General features: G+C 32.0%; 1 protein-coding gene across 1 annotated transcript in view; it reads left to right on the top strand.

The window, feature by feature from the left end:
• The window catches only part of LOC126885269 (dynein axonemal heavy chain 5), a 356,025-nt gene that overhangs the window by 287,627 nt on the left and 50,837 nt on the right, over positions 1-17,561 (top strand). Inside the window, exon 52 of the mRNA XM_050651757.1 lies at positions 16,854-17,006. Within this exon, the coding sequence (XP_050507714.1) occupies positions 16,854-17,006 (153 nt within the window). The remainder of the gene's footprint in view (positions 1-16,853; positions 17,007-17,561) is intronic.

Raw genomic sequence — 17,561 nt, 5'->3', positions numbered from 1 at the left:
TTTAACTTTACACTAAAAACACTCAAATCAAAATTCACCGTAATTAAATTCTGCATAGAGACGTGTTTTTCCCGATTTACTTCGACGAAAATTTTCCCGGGAAGATGCCGTTTTTTCCAACAAAATCTTTAATTTTCAACTAAAATTTTAGAAAAGTAATTGTTTATTAATAATGAATGGTAATATAAAAGCTCTTTTCATATAGAAAACAATTCCAGAAGTCCGTGGAAATTGAATAAACAGTTTAGCAACAATTGAATAGTTATTTAAAAATTTACGGTCGCTATAATAACCTCAATAATTATGATACATAAGAATAACTGTGATTTTTGTATAAAAAGACACTGTACCTGTCTAATGTACTTTACAGAATTGAAATTGGACTATTTAAGCGGCCTCAGGAATATTTTAAAATTATTAACAATTTTTTGGCTTATTTGAAAGGCGGTTCAGCGGTATGTCGGTAACGTCAGGATCTGGTAGTGATGTAGCTGCTTTACCCATTATTCTAGCCTTGGTACAGTTAAAGTTTTGAGAGGTGCTACTTTAGATTTAGCAAGAAGTAAATAAACATGGATATGACCATTAGAGTCAATGCATCGAATATAGATGGCTGCTCCATAAGCTGCTGTTGAAAAGTCAGAGAAGCCATGAAGTTGAATATTTGAACAATTATTTGAAATTATGCATCTTGGAATTTTTAATACCTCTAGCATTGATAGTTCACTTACAAATTTGTCCCATTGAATCTTAATGGATGTAGGTACCTCTTGGTCCCAGGATAATTTTAAAGACCACAAATGTTGAACAATGATTTTAATGATGATGATACAAGGTGCTAAAAGACCAAGAGGATCGAATATGGTAGATATAATAGAGAGTATGGATCGTTTTGAGGTTGAGTTTACTTGACTATGACTTTTAATATGGTATAATTAGAATATCTCGGGAAATATTCAAATAAAATAAGTCATCAAAACGGTATTGGAAAAAAAGCGGCAGAACGCTTCTTTTAAAATAAAAACGTTTAATTGTGATAAGCGGTTCCCGAGATACAATCGTTCAAAGTTGACCGACATTTACGGCAAAGATATAAACAATAGGATCATAATTTTCGAACTATCACCTTTCTAGTTTTGTCTTCTTTCTCCACAACAATTTTCATATCTTTAAAATACTCATAACATATATTATTATAATACAAACCATCGATATTACGAGTGAAAATTGCCAAAAATAGCAAAATTTCAATCAAAAATTCGGTTAGAGAAAATGTAATCTCAAAGTTCAAAATCGGTAAACGTTAAAAAAATGCATTTTCTCGGCTTCCCATGAAGCAATTTTTTTCATTATTTTTTTGTTCCCAAGTAACTCGAGTAGAGCCATCTAACTAACGCATTATTAAATGTCAAACTTGATTTTGTTTTGTTATAATAAATTAATTTATTTATAAGAAAAGAAAACTACATATGTTTTCCAGTTGTAGACTTTTTTTAGGTAAACTTACTACAAGTGTACCTTTTACCGTTAAAAACACAAATATTCTCATTTGAAAGCTGTATAATTATTTAAACAATCTTATTTAAACAAATTAAAAAAAAATTTATAACCAATAAATTAATTTATTATAACAAAACAAAAGCAAGTTTGACATTTAATAATGCGTTAGTTATATGGCTCTACTCGAGTTACTTGGGAACAGAAAAAGAATGAAGAAAATTGCTCCATGGAAAGCCGAAAAAATGCATTTTTTTAACGTATACCGATTTTGAACTGTCGAGATTACATTTACTCTAACCTAATTTTTGATTGGAGTTTTGCTATTTTTGGCAATTTTCACCCGTAATATCGATAGTTTTTATTATAATAATATATGTTATGAGTATTTTAAAGATATGAAAATTGGTGTGGAGAAATAGGATAAAACTAGAAAGGTAATGGATGGAAAATTATGATCCTATTGTTTATATCTTTGCCGGAAATGTCAGTCAAATTTGACCGATTGTATCTTAGGAACAACTCATCATAATCAAACGTTTTTTCTTTTAAAAGAAGCGTCCTGCCGCTTTTTTTCCAATATCGTTTCACGATTTAATTTAATCTAATATTTTCCGAGATATTCTATTTGTTTATAAGCCCAAAAATTGTTTATAAATTTAAAATATTCCTGAGGCCGCCTAAATAGCTGAATTTCAATTCTATAAAATAAATTAGATAGGTACAGTGTCTTTTTATACAAAAATCATAGTTATTCTTATGAATCATAATTATTGTGGGTATTATAGCGACCGTAAATTTTTAATTAACAATTCAATTGTTGCTAAACTGTTTATTCAATTTCCATCAGCTTCTGGAATTAAAATCTATATGAACAGGGTTTTATATTACCAAGTTATTTAATTATTGATAAACAATTACTTATCTAAAATTTTAGTTGAAAATTAAAGATTTTGTTGGAAAAACCCGCATTTTCCGGGGAAAATTTTCGTCGAAGTAAATCGGGAAAAATACGCCTCTATGTAGAATTTAATTACGGTGAATTTTTATTTGAGTATTTTTGGTGTAAAGTTAAAATCTTTGGAGTTATAGGGCAAAAATTGAAAAAAACACGATTTTCGGGCGCCATTTTGTTTATAAAAAAGTAGCACACTATCTGCGGACTTTGCATACCTATATTATTAATATATACAATCATAAGATTCGATTCCAGCAATAACTTTTCCCAAAAATGGCATATTCTCCGATAATCGTCCCAGGCTAATAACAATGATTAACGCTACAGGTGATTACTTCTAGTAAATCAAAATCAGAATAGAAAAGGCTAGAGCAAATTCTGATAAAATGAGAAAAGTGCTCTGCACGAGAGATTTGAAGTTGGAGCTAAGAGTTAGTTTGGTTAGGTGCTACGTTGTTTCGACTCTATTTTGTGGAATGTAAGCTTGGACCTTGAATGCGGCGTCAATGAAAAAACTAGAATATTTCGACCGTGGGCATACAGAAGAATTCTGAAAATATCGTGGACAAAACACGTCACAAAGAGGTTCTGAGAAACATGAATAAAGAAATGGAAAACTTATCTATCTTATGGAAATTCCAGCGAAGCAAGAAAATTAGAATATCTCGGACATATTACACGTGGAGAGAGGTACAACTTGCTCTAATTGATTATGCAGGGAAAGATTCAAGGAAAAAAAGCATAGGAAGACGCAGAATATCATGGCTGCGCAACCTGAGACGATGTACATCAAATAAACTTTTCAGAGCACCCGCTCTAAAGTCCAAATATCTATGATGATTGCCCATCTCCGTCGCGGAGATGGCTCTTGAAGAAGAAGATCTAAAGTGCACCTCTGCACCTGCACTGTGACAACTGAATACAAAGCTGACTCAGCTCTGACTCCGAAACCCGCATGCACCTTGGACGTACCTGGTCGACATGCTGTTCGACAGTGCGCTTGTCATACACTTTTTTGAGCTTTGAATTTTTTTAGTGGTCATGTATTGAGAATTGTATATACAGAAAAGTTCAAGATTGCTTGATTTCATTTGGGTCATTATTTGTTTTTATTAACGCATTTTCTAGATCTCTTAACTATTCCTCCAAATTTTCAGGTTCACGTATTGAAATATATCAAGATCTGTTAAAGTTTTTTATATAATTATAACCGGCAGCTTCTATTACCAACTCAGATTTTTGGATAGCCAAGTTATTCTCAGAGTTGTTCTGGGAATATAAATTCATGTTATCTCACCCATTTATTGATAAATATCAACCACACTCACTACAAAATCACTACAAATAATAGGAAAATTGCACATTTTTTTTTATTACAAAATAATGATCAGTTTTGTTTAAAAATTAAATTTTCAAAATTTCACGCTTCAAAGACTCATAATAACTTAGAAATACAAATTTAAAATCTTCTGCGGTATAAAATAGTTCAAACGACCCGTGACGTCACATAGTTTTATTATATAGTTATGATTATTGTTATATTTAGGTATATTCTTCTTCTCCTTCCTTAGTTTATTGGCCTCCACCTACTTGGATATTTGGCCAGCTCATCGTCGCGGAATAAGGGAACAATATTTATATTCTAATGATATTTATCGTATGTCATTGTAATAATTTACAGGGTGTTTGGTAAAGAATAGGCCATAGCTTAACCTTAGATTCCTGAGGTTAAAATAGGTCGATTTAAGCTAACTTATTTTGATTAATGTATTATGCTCCTTCTTTTTTAGCTTCAAATATCTCGAAAACAAATGGCTTTATCGTTACCAATGAGGAGTATGTTATTTACATAGACAGTATTGAAGAATCAAAAAATTGCACTAAAATAGCAATTCCGACAATGGCGTACAATTTGGGAAGGGTCAACCATTCACGTTCCCCCGTCGTTTGTTCCCCAACCGTTTGTTTAACATAATTTAGTACCAGCACCACTTACCAAATTTCGTGTTGTTGTCAAATGTCTGTCAGGAAATATTCAAAAATAAATAAAATAAGAGTTTAACTTTGATACCCTGTATTTCGGTTATTATCAACTTTTGTACTAAGGTAAGTTAGCTTAATCTACCTATTTTAACCTCAGGAATCTAAGGTTAAGCTATGGTCCATTCTTTACCAAACACCCTGTATACCAGTTTGTTGAGATTGGAGTGTGATACAGTTTTTGAAGGAAAGGAAAGAAGGTTTACTACGGAAAATAAAACCATTTTGTAAAAGTACAAGTTTTCTATGAATAGTTCAAACGATCAAAAATACTTTTGACGTCACATAACTGTATTTTCTACTGACGTTTATAACGTCTAATTTAAAATTTTATACAATACTTTTGTTTACTTTGTTGGTGCAGAATGTAAACATATAATACGACCCATGCAACGAAGACTATTGTAACTCACTTTTGGTTGAACTGAGAAAATCGCGTTTGAAAATTTTTCGCAAAGATATCGCTCTAAGAAATGATGATATCTTTGGAAGAAATGCGCCTTACAACCTGAAATTTCTGGTATATTATATGTGAAGGGTTCTAAATGGTTTCACAGTTCAAACGTAACAAAAAACACATTTTTTTTGCTAAATTTTGTAGACTTACTATAGTTTTCGTCGAAGCAATTAGGGAAAAAACATACTTACTCTATACTTAGTAACAGTAAATGACGTTATCTTTGGAAGAAATACGTCTTACAAATTTAAATTTCTGTTATATCATATATATATAAAGGGTTTTAAGGGATTTCACAGATCAAACACAACAAAAAATAGGATTTTGCTAACTTTTGTAGACTTACTATAGTTTTCGTCTCATCGAAACAGTTAACGGAAAGATACTTATACTAGACTAGACTTACTAGTAACAGATTTATTGAAGCAAAGCAGTACTATTTAAAAAATTATAATAAAACACAATTCTATAGTTAATCGGAATAACTAAAATTAGAGTCTTACTAGAGAAAACTATAGTAAGCCAAACAGTTTGACCTAAAATCTGCAATACCTTCCGCTGTTTCTTGCAACGAAGACTACAGTAACTCAACTTACTATGGTTTTCGCTGCAGGAGTTTGTGGGTCGGTAAACTTACTATATACATGCAAATGCTTTACTGGTTGCCTTAAAATTCATACCTGATTTACCATACTTTTCTACCAAATAAAGCTTAAAAAGAAGAATAATACCATAATAGTAAGTCAAATGTAACGTTTTTTGAGTTACTACAGTCTTCGTTGCATGGGTCATGACGTCACGACGCATTTTAGGCTAGCTGCTTTAATTTGAATTTAGTATCGTCTTTAGGGGCCAAATGGAACACAAAAACAACTTTTTTTATCTTTGATACATATTTTAAATTATGTTCTGTTATGATTTATAACATTTTTCGAATAAAATTTTATGCCAGTTCCCTATTGTATACAGGGTGAGGCAGATAACTGGCCTATTAGAAATATCTCGAGAACTAAAAGCAACAGAATCATGAAAATTGGAATACAGGGGTTTTGAAGGATGATCTATTAAATGAAAATATTTTCATCTCATTGCAACTTCCGGTTATACCGGAAGTTGCTTTTAACTTCGTTTTTTTAATGGGACACCCTGTATATTTTTACATTTTTGGATTCTCTTCGATGTCTTCTTTCTTAAAATATGAGGATTTGTAATGTTATACAGGGTATTTTAAAAGATAATTACGTTTGTTTATTAATTTCGTAGCAATATTCACACCCTGTAGAATTGTAGTTGTTTGACAACTAAAACTCTACTTACGTTCAAATGATTTTTAATATAGTCTACTATTGTTAAGAATCATTAGTATAGCTAAATTTTTAATTTTAGTATACAGGGTTGGTCGAAACTCGGAATGAGTATTTTCTGAGTTTTCTTAAATGGAACACCCTGTATTTTAGTATTGTAATGAAATGATATTTTATGGTACTTTTTTATTTCTTAAGCATTCCCTATACCTAACTGCTTTAATTTGTGCTTAATTGTTAGTCGCACCAACAATTTTAACTACGTAGCTATTTTGATAGCTAAACTATTATTGGTAATTTTAAGGATCGGTCTGGATTAATATGTATTTATTTCTGAAAAATTGTTTGTGATTGAATATTTTCATGGCCAACCTAATAAAATTTTACGTATTTTTTGTTGCAATTAATGTTTAGCTTTAATCACATAAAACTCACAACTTAAAGCAATTAGGTATAGGGAATGCTTAAGAAATAAAAAAGTACCATAAAATATCATTTCATTACAATACTAAAATACAGGGTGTTCCTTTTAAGAAAACTCAGAAAATATTCATTCCGAGTTTCGACCAACCCTGTATACTAATATTTCAAAATTAGCTATACTAATGATTCTTAACGATAATAGACTATATTAAAAATCACTTGAACGTAAGCAGAGTTTTTAATGTCAAACTATTACAATTCTACAGGGTGTGAATGTTGCTACGAAATTAATAAAAATACGTAAATATCTTTTAAAATACCCTGTATAATATTACAAAATCTCATATTTTAAGAAAGAAGATATTGAGGAGAATCCAAAAATGTAAAAATATATAGGGTGTCCCATTTAAAAAAACCAAGTTATAAGCAACTTCCGGTATAACCGGAAGTTGCAAAGAGATGAAAATATTTTCATTTAATAGATCATCCCTCAAAACCCCTTTATTCCAATTTTCATGATTCTGTTGCCTTTAGTTCTCGAGATATTTCTAATAGGCCAGTTATCTGCCTCACCCTATATATCACCTTATTTTTAACACGTAGAGTTTTTGTTAAACTCCTACCATTTATACTTTTTGAATATGTGTTGATTTGAAAATTAACAGTGTTTATGCCTGAAACTTAATAGGGTTAATACCACTAGCAGAAGAAGCGTGTTTTAGTTATGGTAACTTTTGTTCGATATAGTAAAACTCGTTAAAGTGCAGATACTTCGATAGGCTGGACACATTGCTAGGATGTCAGATCACGAATACACGAAGAGATTAACATTTTCCAAACCAGAGGGCACAAGAAGTAGAGGCAACCACGAAGAAGATGGATTGATGATGTGGAAGAAGACCTAAATATTCTAAGGGTCAGCAGGCGGATCACGAAAATCGACTCGACTAAATCGACTTAACTAGTTATCGAGTCTGTTGAGTTGTTCACGAACCTCGAACGAGTAGAAAATCGAGTTTCTCGATTGTACCTAACTTCTGTTCAGTTTATGTAGGCAACCGAAGACTCGTTCAAAACGTTTATTTTCGTTGCTTAAGGTTAAAATTGTCGTTATTGTTGTTACGGTTTATTTAAATTGAAATAACAATGTCAACTAGACCAACCCCAAAACAGTGGGAAATTTTATTAGATTCATTTGCTCTGGGCTATACCAAAATTAAATTCCTCTCCCAAACACGTTTGATATATGACCCTGTTGCGTAAAAACGTAAACTACATACACAGAACTATACTTTCTACAGTTATTCCTCTAGCTACTTTTCTCTCTGCTACATGATGGCTTACAAATTGGATGAGTATTGATGCTAAGTCCTTAGAGTTAGAGAGTCTGAATAACTCTATAAATCTTTTTTCGGACAGTTCAAATGCCTGAGTTCGAATGCAGTTCGTCTAGTTATCCACGTTTACGAACAAATGCAAGATTTTCTTGCCTTCTTTGAATTTGCAGTAAATGTTCTCGAACAATTGGCAGCATACTTGTTATTTTAATTAAGAAATTAACAAATTTGGTCCAAAGCACTTGTAATTTTATATAAGATTAAGTTTTTATAGAAAATAATTACAAATATAGAGTTTTTATATATAAAAAAAAATTTAATTTCGTATAAAACACACTAATAATACTAGCATAACCTTGAAAACTGGTTAACTCGACACCTTTAGGGTTGTCGAGAGATTTTGGTAGAGTCGAGTCGATTTATCGAATGTCGTGAAACAAAGTTCCCGATTATCGAGTTAACTCGATCGACTAAAGTCGATAATCGAGTTTCGTGATCCACCTCCAGAAGATGGAGGGAAGTTGCCAGGAATCGATAGGAGTGGCGACTTCTTTGCAAGTCGGCCAAGGTCTACAACGTATTGTCGAGCTACTTATGATGATGATGATGAATTTTTTTCCATAAAATAAATATTTAAAAATACTCAGGACAGTTTACCTGTAAAAACATATTTATTTTTTAATTTAATTAGGTATATTATTTGTTTGGTAAATTGTTGTCTGCATTATGTATTGTTTTGGTATATCGTGTACCTACTTTGTTTTGGTACAGGTTAGTTAGGTTTGTCCAAAATATTTACATATTAAACAACGTTATCATCGTTTGACATATTTGTTTGTGTACATTATTTTACAAATGATGATAACCTTGTTTATTTTTCAAATTGAGGTATTCGCCTACGTATAGAATTAATGTAATAAAGTAACTACTATCGTTTTTATACCACAAAGAATACCACAAATATGGAGATCAAGCATCTTATTGCCTCTCCTCAAAAAGGGAGACAAATCGGACCCGGAGAACAATAGATTAATTTTATACAGGGTGTCCCGAAAATATTGGTCATAAATTATACCACAGATTCTGGGGTCAAAAATAGGTTGATCGAACCTCACTTACCTATTTACAATAGTGCAAAGAAAAAAAGTTAAAGCCCTTTGAAGTTACAAAATGAAAATCAATTTTTTTTTCATATATGTATCGAAAACTCTTAGAGATTTTTCATTGAAAATCTACATGTGGCGTTCTTATGGCAGCAGCATCTTAAATAAAAATTAAATTGAAATTTGTGTACCCCATAAAAATTTTATGGGGGTTTCGTTCCCTTAAACCCCCCAAAGTTTTGTGTACGTTCCAATTTAATTATCAGTGTGGTACCATTAGTTAAACACACTGTTTTTAAAACATTTTTGCCTTTTAGGACTTTTTCGATAAGCTAGTGTTTATCGAGATATTTTGAATATCTATCGAATTCACCACATATTTGTATTATACATATGGTTACTACGAATAATATAGAGACCGGTTAATTATCTGAAAATATATTTATTTATAATTTACATTTTTAGGTATGAATATTTTGAAAAAGAAGCCACATTTCGATAAAAGGTGACTTGTCAAAAAAACTAAGAGGCAAAAAAGTTTTAAAAACACTGTGTTTAACTAATGGTACCACAATAATAGTTTAATTGGAACGTACACAAACATTTGGGGGTTTAAAGGAACAAAACTCCCATAAAATTGTTATGTTGTACTGAAGCTATTTTCTTGTGGGATTTTTGCAGTTAACTAGTTTTGATGGGAACTAAGCCACAATTTTACTAAAAAAAAAATGATTTTATTAACGTTTCCATGCCCAAATTGCCGATATAAATGAGTCAGATTAAATAAATTATAAGAAGAATTTTTTTTAATAAGCAACAACATTTTTGTATAATTCATTAATACTTTTTCTATTTTGACAACGACACCCGATTTGGATCCCCGAACAATGACACCCGAAATGAATAAAATCATTTTTTTAATAAAATTGTGGCTTATTTCCCATCAAAATTTTTATGTAAATATATTAAAAAAGAAGCCGCATCTCGATAAAAACTCGTTTATCGAAAAAATACTAAGAGACAAAAAAGTTATAAAATCGTTGTGTTTAACTAATGATACCACAATAATGAATTAATTGGAACGTACTCAAAAGTTTGGGGGAGTTTAAGGGATCAAAACCCCCATAAAATTTTTATGTGGTGTACAAATCTCACTATAATTTTGTTTTAAAATGATCCTGCCATAAGAATGATACATGTCCATTTTCAATTAAAAATATTTAATAGTTTTCGATATATTGAAAAAAAATCGATTTTCATGTTGTAATTTCAAAGGGCTGTAACTTTTTTTATGAGCACATTTGTATTAAGGTAAGTTAGGTTCATTCAAACTATTTTTGACTCCAGAATGTGTGGTATAATTTATGATCAATCTTGTCGGGACACCCTGTATATTGATGTATATTAAACATAACACTGAAATTAACAACCGAAGTGATAACATATAAATTGAATGAAATTATAACAATATCAGAAAACAACAAGGGCTTATGTCGGAAAGATCATTCACCGACCCTATATTTATGATGAGACAAGTGCAAAAGAACTCACTAGATTACAACAAACCGGCATATTTATGTTTTGTAGAACTTAAGAAGACATTACACAGGGTCAAATTAAAAGATGTTATCTACTTATTTTAAGCTAGAGAGGTTCCTCTAGAAATACTCAAAAGAATCGAAAATATCTGCCCGGACAACACAATAAAAGCAAAAGTAGATGAAGAACTAATTGACCCAATTGAAGCGGTCAATGATATAACATTCAGACAGAAGGATTTCCTGAGCCCTCTATTATTCAATAGATACCAAATGAGAGAAAAACAAATTAAAATAGTCTGCTAATATGCAGACGACGCAACGCTTATCACTGAAAGTGAAGATGTTTTACAAAGTATGCTATATCAATTTAATATAACCTCTAGAAAATTTAACATGTTAATTTCCCCAAAAACAGACAAAATGCATAGATATAACAGCAAATCCAAATGATGTAAATTGAAGCTGTAGTGTCATACAGTATGTAAATCGTTCAGCTGGACGTAGGGAATATACATTGAGAGAATTATTGTGGCAACTGCGCTAACCTGTGTTAGTTGAAGTTGAAGTTGAAGTTTTGAAGCAAGGCTGTCCATAAGTAAAACAAAAACAAAGTTTATGAATAATGAGTTAATAATTTTAATTTCATTTTAAAATATTTTTTATTTAAAAATTAATTTAAGAACTAAACAGTTTTCCTATTCTCTTAGGCCAAAAATATTTAGCTACTGCGTTGTCATATTTTGACGTTTATTTGTGGCAGTCGAAATGAGTTGTCAATTTTGAGGTTAATGCCCCTTTAACCATATTGTCATCGTGAGAGCTTAGTTGCCACAATTGTCTCAATATAATACAATGTTTGTATTTATGTATCTAAAAATATACATTTTATGTTCCCTATGTCCAGCTGAACGATTTACGTACTGTATAATAGAACAAGTGATGGAGTTTAAATATCTAGATATCGCACTATCTCGCGACGGAAAGCTCTAAACAGAAGTGGAAGATCATGCGAATAGAGCAAACAGAGCCGTATGATGCCTGAATGAACAATAGGGAGAAATTAAAATATCTGTAGAGAAATCAAATGCATATTTTACAAAACAGGCATCAGAGCAATGATCAACATTAGAAGTTAAGGATATTTTCTCGAGCTTTCAAAAAGCTGCATTAAATGTCGGTCTAAAAATAATAAAATTAAGACAAGACAAAATACATGATCGTTTAAAATAAGAACGACAGCGAATAAGGCAAAATATTACTATCGACCATCATGCCTTTCGAAGTGGTTAAAGAAATTTTATATCTATTAGCAACAATCACCAATGACAACAAACGAGATCAAGAAGTTAAAACGCGAATAATGGCAGGAAATAGATCTTTCTTTGCAATGCAACATCTAATGAAGTTAAAATTTCTCTCACGAGGTGCAAAAATCCAGATATATGAGACCATAATAGGCTAGTCGCGTATGGAAGCGAAACATGGACGCTAACAACAAAAGAAGTAAATAAATTGCTGGTATGGTAACGTAAAGTCCTTTAAATGATATATGGCCCTTGCAAAGACAGCGTGATAAACGAGTGCAGGCGCAGATAAAATAACGAGTTATAGTCTCTCTTTGGAAAGGAAAATTTAGTCAGAGATATAAAGGCCAATAGACTCAGACTGGCATTGCATGTGATATGCAGTAACGACAATCTTCTGATAAACAATGTATTTTGGGAAAGGCCAGATGGGAGAAGGTTTGTAAGACGGCCTATAAAAAGGTGGAAAGATACAGTCAGAGAAGATTTGGAGAAAATGGGAGTGAGACAATGGGCAATAGTGGTACAGGACCGACAAACATGGAAGGCAATATTAAACACGTGAAAGACAATAAGACAAAAATCAATAAGACAATTAGTATGGTATAACTAGATCCAAACCCAAACATCCAAAATGAAAGTTATCCTCCAACACCAAATTGTTCTATATGGTCCAAAAAATGTTCCGAAAAAAGTCACACCATTTTGAGCGTCGGGTTTGGGGGGGAGAGGGGAGAGAAATCGGTAAATTCGTAGTTTTTTAAGTTTTTCGTTAATATTTCTAAAACTATGCGGTTTAACATGAACAACCTTCTATACAAAAAATGTTCTACATTAAATTTGAAACAAAAAAGGCCCCATGCATAATCCTTCTAAAATGAACGGTTCCAAAGTTACGGAGGTAGTATAGTATAATTGAAGGGCTTAATGTGAAACAATGACAAGCCACACATGGGTTCAAAATGAGTTAGTGTTATTTTCGGTTAAACTAATACTATAACAAGACACTATAAAATGATTACAGCCTTTCGTTAATAGAATACGCGATAAACTTGTGGTAACATTATTGCATAGGTCCAGTTTTCTCTAATATCTACTCGACATAATGACAAGCCACATCAAAATGGCGAACATGGGCGGGAGCGATACGGATAATTCAGTGAGTTCTGACGAATTTAGCAAGAAAAATACTAAAGTTTAGTCGACTTTCGATGACAGTGACTGTGATCCTGACTATGTGGTACCTAGAAGCGACGCAAGTGATGAAAATTCAGAGATATGTAATTATATTCCAAGTTGTGGCTTGTCACATTATTACCATTCAAGATTAATGTAGTGGCTTATGACGTGGCTTGTTATATTATTGCATTTGATTGTAGGATAATGAACAAAGTCCGTCAATAAAAACCAAACACACCCGTCAAAAATTCCAACAAGTTGATGGAGACAAAGAAATAAACACTGTTTAACACAGGGTTGAAACCACCCCGAACTCAGTCAATAATAGAAAATTCTGAATCTACATATATCTAAAATTGGGGTATTTATTATTAATAGAATAATGTAACAAGTCACATTTTTTTTAAATAAATCCATTTTTCTCTCAAGTTTTGAGTTATTTTATTAACATTTTTGTAACTATAATTTCATAGGACATGACGCATCGATATATCTAAACTAAAACAATAAAAGTTGTTACTGACATTTATCATATTTTTTTTAAGATTCAAAGTCAAATATCTCACTTTTACCTTTTTGAGGCTTGTCATTGTTTCACATTAAGCCCTTCAATTGGTGCAAAAAAGGCCTAACCCAGACATTAAAAGTAAAAGTTTTCCTCCATCACTAAATTGTTCCATATGGTCCAGATATTGTTCAGTAAAAAGTTACACCATTTTGAGCGTCCGGTTTGGGGGGAAGATGGGGGAGAAATCGGTAGATTAGTAGTTTTTTTATGTTTTTCGTCAATATTTCTAAAAATATGCTTTAGCGTAAACAATGTTCTATAAAGAAATGTTTTACATCTAATTTAAAACAAAAAAGGTCCTATACATAATTGTTATAAAATCAATGATTCCAGAGTTACGGAGGGTGAAAAGTGGAGGTATTCGATACTTCTTATATTTTTTTCTTTAACAGGATTTGTTATTTCAGTGGCCGATGGTATGTTAGTGATAAGCCCTTGAAGAAACGTCAACCTCACCACCCAAAATCATCATCAATTGCCCAAAAAATATAAAAAGTATCGAAAACCTCCACATTTCACCCTCCGTAACTCTGGAAACGTTGATTTTATAACAATTATGGATAGGACCATTTTTATTTTAAATTTTATGTAGAACGTTTTTGTATAGACCATTGTTTACGCTTAAACATAGTTTTAGAAAAATATTGACGAAAAACGTAAAGAAACTACTAATTTACCGATTCCTCCCCCATCTCCCTCCCAAACCGGACGCTCAAAATGGTGTAACTTTTTACTGAACAATATGTGGACCATATAGAACAATTTGGTGTTGGAGGAAAACTTTTACTTTTGATGTCTGGGTTAGGCGTTTTTTTGGGCCAATTATAGTATACTACCTCCGTAACTTTGGAACCGTTCATTTTAAAAGGATTATGTGTAAGGCCTTTTTTTATTTCAAATTGAATGTAGAACATTTTTGTATAGAAAGTTCTTAATGCAAAAGCTCATAGTTTTAGAAATATTGACGGAAAACCTAGAAAACTACGAATCTGCCTACTTCTCCCCCCTCTTCCCCCCAAACCCGACGCTCAAAAAGGTGTGACTTTTTCTGAACATTATATGGACCATATAGAACAATTTGATGTTGGAGGATAACTTTCACTTTGGTTGTCTGGGTTATGTCATTTTTTGAATCAATTCTATCATAGTAAATATGAGACAGAGCTAGAAGTGCAGATATAGTCGGAAATGCTAAGAGGGAACATCATGAAACAACAAATATAATAGTAAAGACGGCGAGAGACAGTTCCTCGATAGGAAGACGATCATTAAGAAGACCACGAAAACAATGGAACGACAACTTATTGGGATCACTCTGAAAAACTGGCAGAGTCATGTCTAAACAAAAAGAAGAAGAAGAATGTAACTGATTAAAAAGGGTTCAAGGCAGGTTTTGTTTATATTCGATTCAGAAGAATGTAACTGTTTTATTGAAAGTTTACTCGCATTAAACAAATTCTCACTGTCTCTGTCTCTGTTCATTGTTCTTTTTTTAAACAATTATCTTCATCAGTATGAGACTAAAGCACATCTCTCTTAATGAATCTGCTACGTCAAGAATCTCTGGAATTAATATAGTTGATCCCTGATTGGCTTCAAATGTGTGCCTTTGCTTACCTTAAATTTATATCGTAGTTTGATGTTAATTTAATACTATATTGTTTTGAGTCGTAAACTCATGATATAAATAATGATTTACTCAGTCCTGGATTAAGAATCATGAGGCTCCTAGGCAACCCAAGCTATGAGCTTAATGACAGCTTCAATTTACATGACCTTAAGAAGCCTCTGCCTTCTCCCTCCAAAACCACGGATAATCTCTCCATCTTCGAGCGGTATCCCATATATAGGTATCCCCTATAAGATATTTAACGGTGGCAGTTTTTAAAAATTTTCATTTTTGAAAATGACCGTTCGCCTGTTGCATTTGTAATCATTAGCGTAAGATAAAACTTAAAAGCTATATCACGGCCAAAATTAACTTTTAATTTGAAATTTGGATGCGCACTGTTGTTGAAATTCAGTTTTTCCACATTTTCTGAATTTTATTTTGGTACTGTGAAGATATTTTACTTGGCGAGACGTTACCAAAAAAGAATTCAAGAAATTTGGAAAAATCGAACGTCCACACCAGTGCGCTTCCAAATCTCAAATATAAAGTGAATTTGGTCATGCTGACATTTGGAAACGTCGATTCGAGTTTGTTCTCATAAATAACCAAAATTACTGCGAAGCAGGAATAAATTGTTTTCCCTGCAAGTCTTGGAGCTGAACTATAAAATATTTGAACTGCACTATTAGTTCATCTTCAGTTTCAGAATGAGTATCATCAAGATAGTTTTCATGTAGATTTGAAGCCTATTTGAGTATCACTCAGTTTTGGAAAAACACACAAAACACCAAAAAACTGAGTTCACTGACTCGTACGCTGTCAACTGACGACTTAGCTCAGTAATTAGTTTGGTACATTTTAACCTTTAACTTTAGGATCATCAAAATATAGTTTTCTTGCTGACGTTCGTTTATTCTCGTCGGAATATTAAGAGTATTGTAGATCGCAGGCCTTCTCCTCGTAGTAAGCAAAAATTATCTCTTTCGGATTTTGAGAACTCCAAAACAAAATTTAGAAGATGGACTGCAATTCGAAGTCCAATATCTCTTCTCTCTGTCTGTAATGATTTACTGACAGCGTTGGCGTTCTAAAATTTGTTGCCCAAAACTCATCAATATGAATGTTTCTTTTTTGACATTTATTTTAACAAACACTTAGCCATGAACTGTTTCAGCTTTCTGATTAGTGTCATAAGCAAGAGTATGATGAGCAGATTTGAAGGCGTTGTAACCTTTAGACAAAGCTGTTGTGATATTTGAATTTCTTAACATAACATGATTTATTTTTAAGTTTTTATTTATTCTAATTTATTTTTTTTTTCGTTTTGGGCTCTACGAGGCCCCCTTTGCCTAATGGTTAATCCGGCACTGGATTTACAACATTTTGGTCTCGACTATTTTACGTATTATTCAGTATTTGTTCTTGCTGTCACAAATTCTTTGTTTCCACTGTATACTATAATAATATACACTATTAGCTTTTTAAATACTAGAAATTAATTTTAGTATAAATATCTTATTTAATTTTTAGATTCTCTGGGGCCTGAATATGGAGAGCCATGCATACTTGATCTGGAGGTTACCTGGAGTGAATCCGAACCCAGAAGTCCGCTAATATGTATCTTGTCCATAGGGTCAGATCCTTCTCCGCAGATATCAGCATTAGCTAAATCCAAGGATATACGTAAGATAATTCAGTATGATTAAAATAAGCTCTGTTGAAGTGACAAAACAATTCGTAAACCGTCATCAAAATATCGATGCTGTAAAGACCGAAGAGTGTTTGAATTATGGGCAGTACTTATAAATTTCATCATAATGTGTTTAGTACGCAATAAATAATAGTCTTCTGCCATCTCTTAAAATGCTCTTTATTTTAAGATGCTTTTTGTTCCAACCTTCAGGCAGTTTAAATATATACATTGTCGTTATGAATTACGTGTAATATTTATTTTGTTGTCATTTTTCCCATTTGATTATTTATCTATTAAGTGTATGTATATAAAAAGGCGAAAACGACGGGGTCTTTGGAGAAAATACTCCCATGAGATTTTTTTGCATAATCACATTCGTGAGACATTCCAGAATAAGATTCAAGAAGTCGCCCTCGCAAAAAGTGGTCCAATTTTTTTTTAGGCTTTTTGGACTATTCTGGATAAAAAAGGTTTCTTATAATTTTTCTCTAAAGTTGATAGTTTTCGAGGTACAAACATTCTAAAATTAAAAAAAACGAAAAATG

The sequence above is a fragment of the Diabrotica virgifera genome, chromosome 5 (genome assembly GCF_917563875.1).
Source record: "Diabrotica virgifera virgifera chromosome 5, PGI_DIABVI_V3a".
Classification (NCBI taxonomy): Eukaryota; Metazoa; Arthropoda; class Insecta; order Coleoptera; family Chrysomelidae; genus Diabrotica; species Diabrotica virgifera.
The sequence above is the reverse complement of the archived record's forward strand: the minus strand, read 5'-3'. Positions and strand labels throughout refer to the sequence as shown.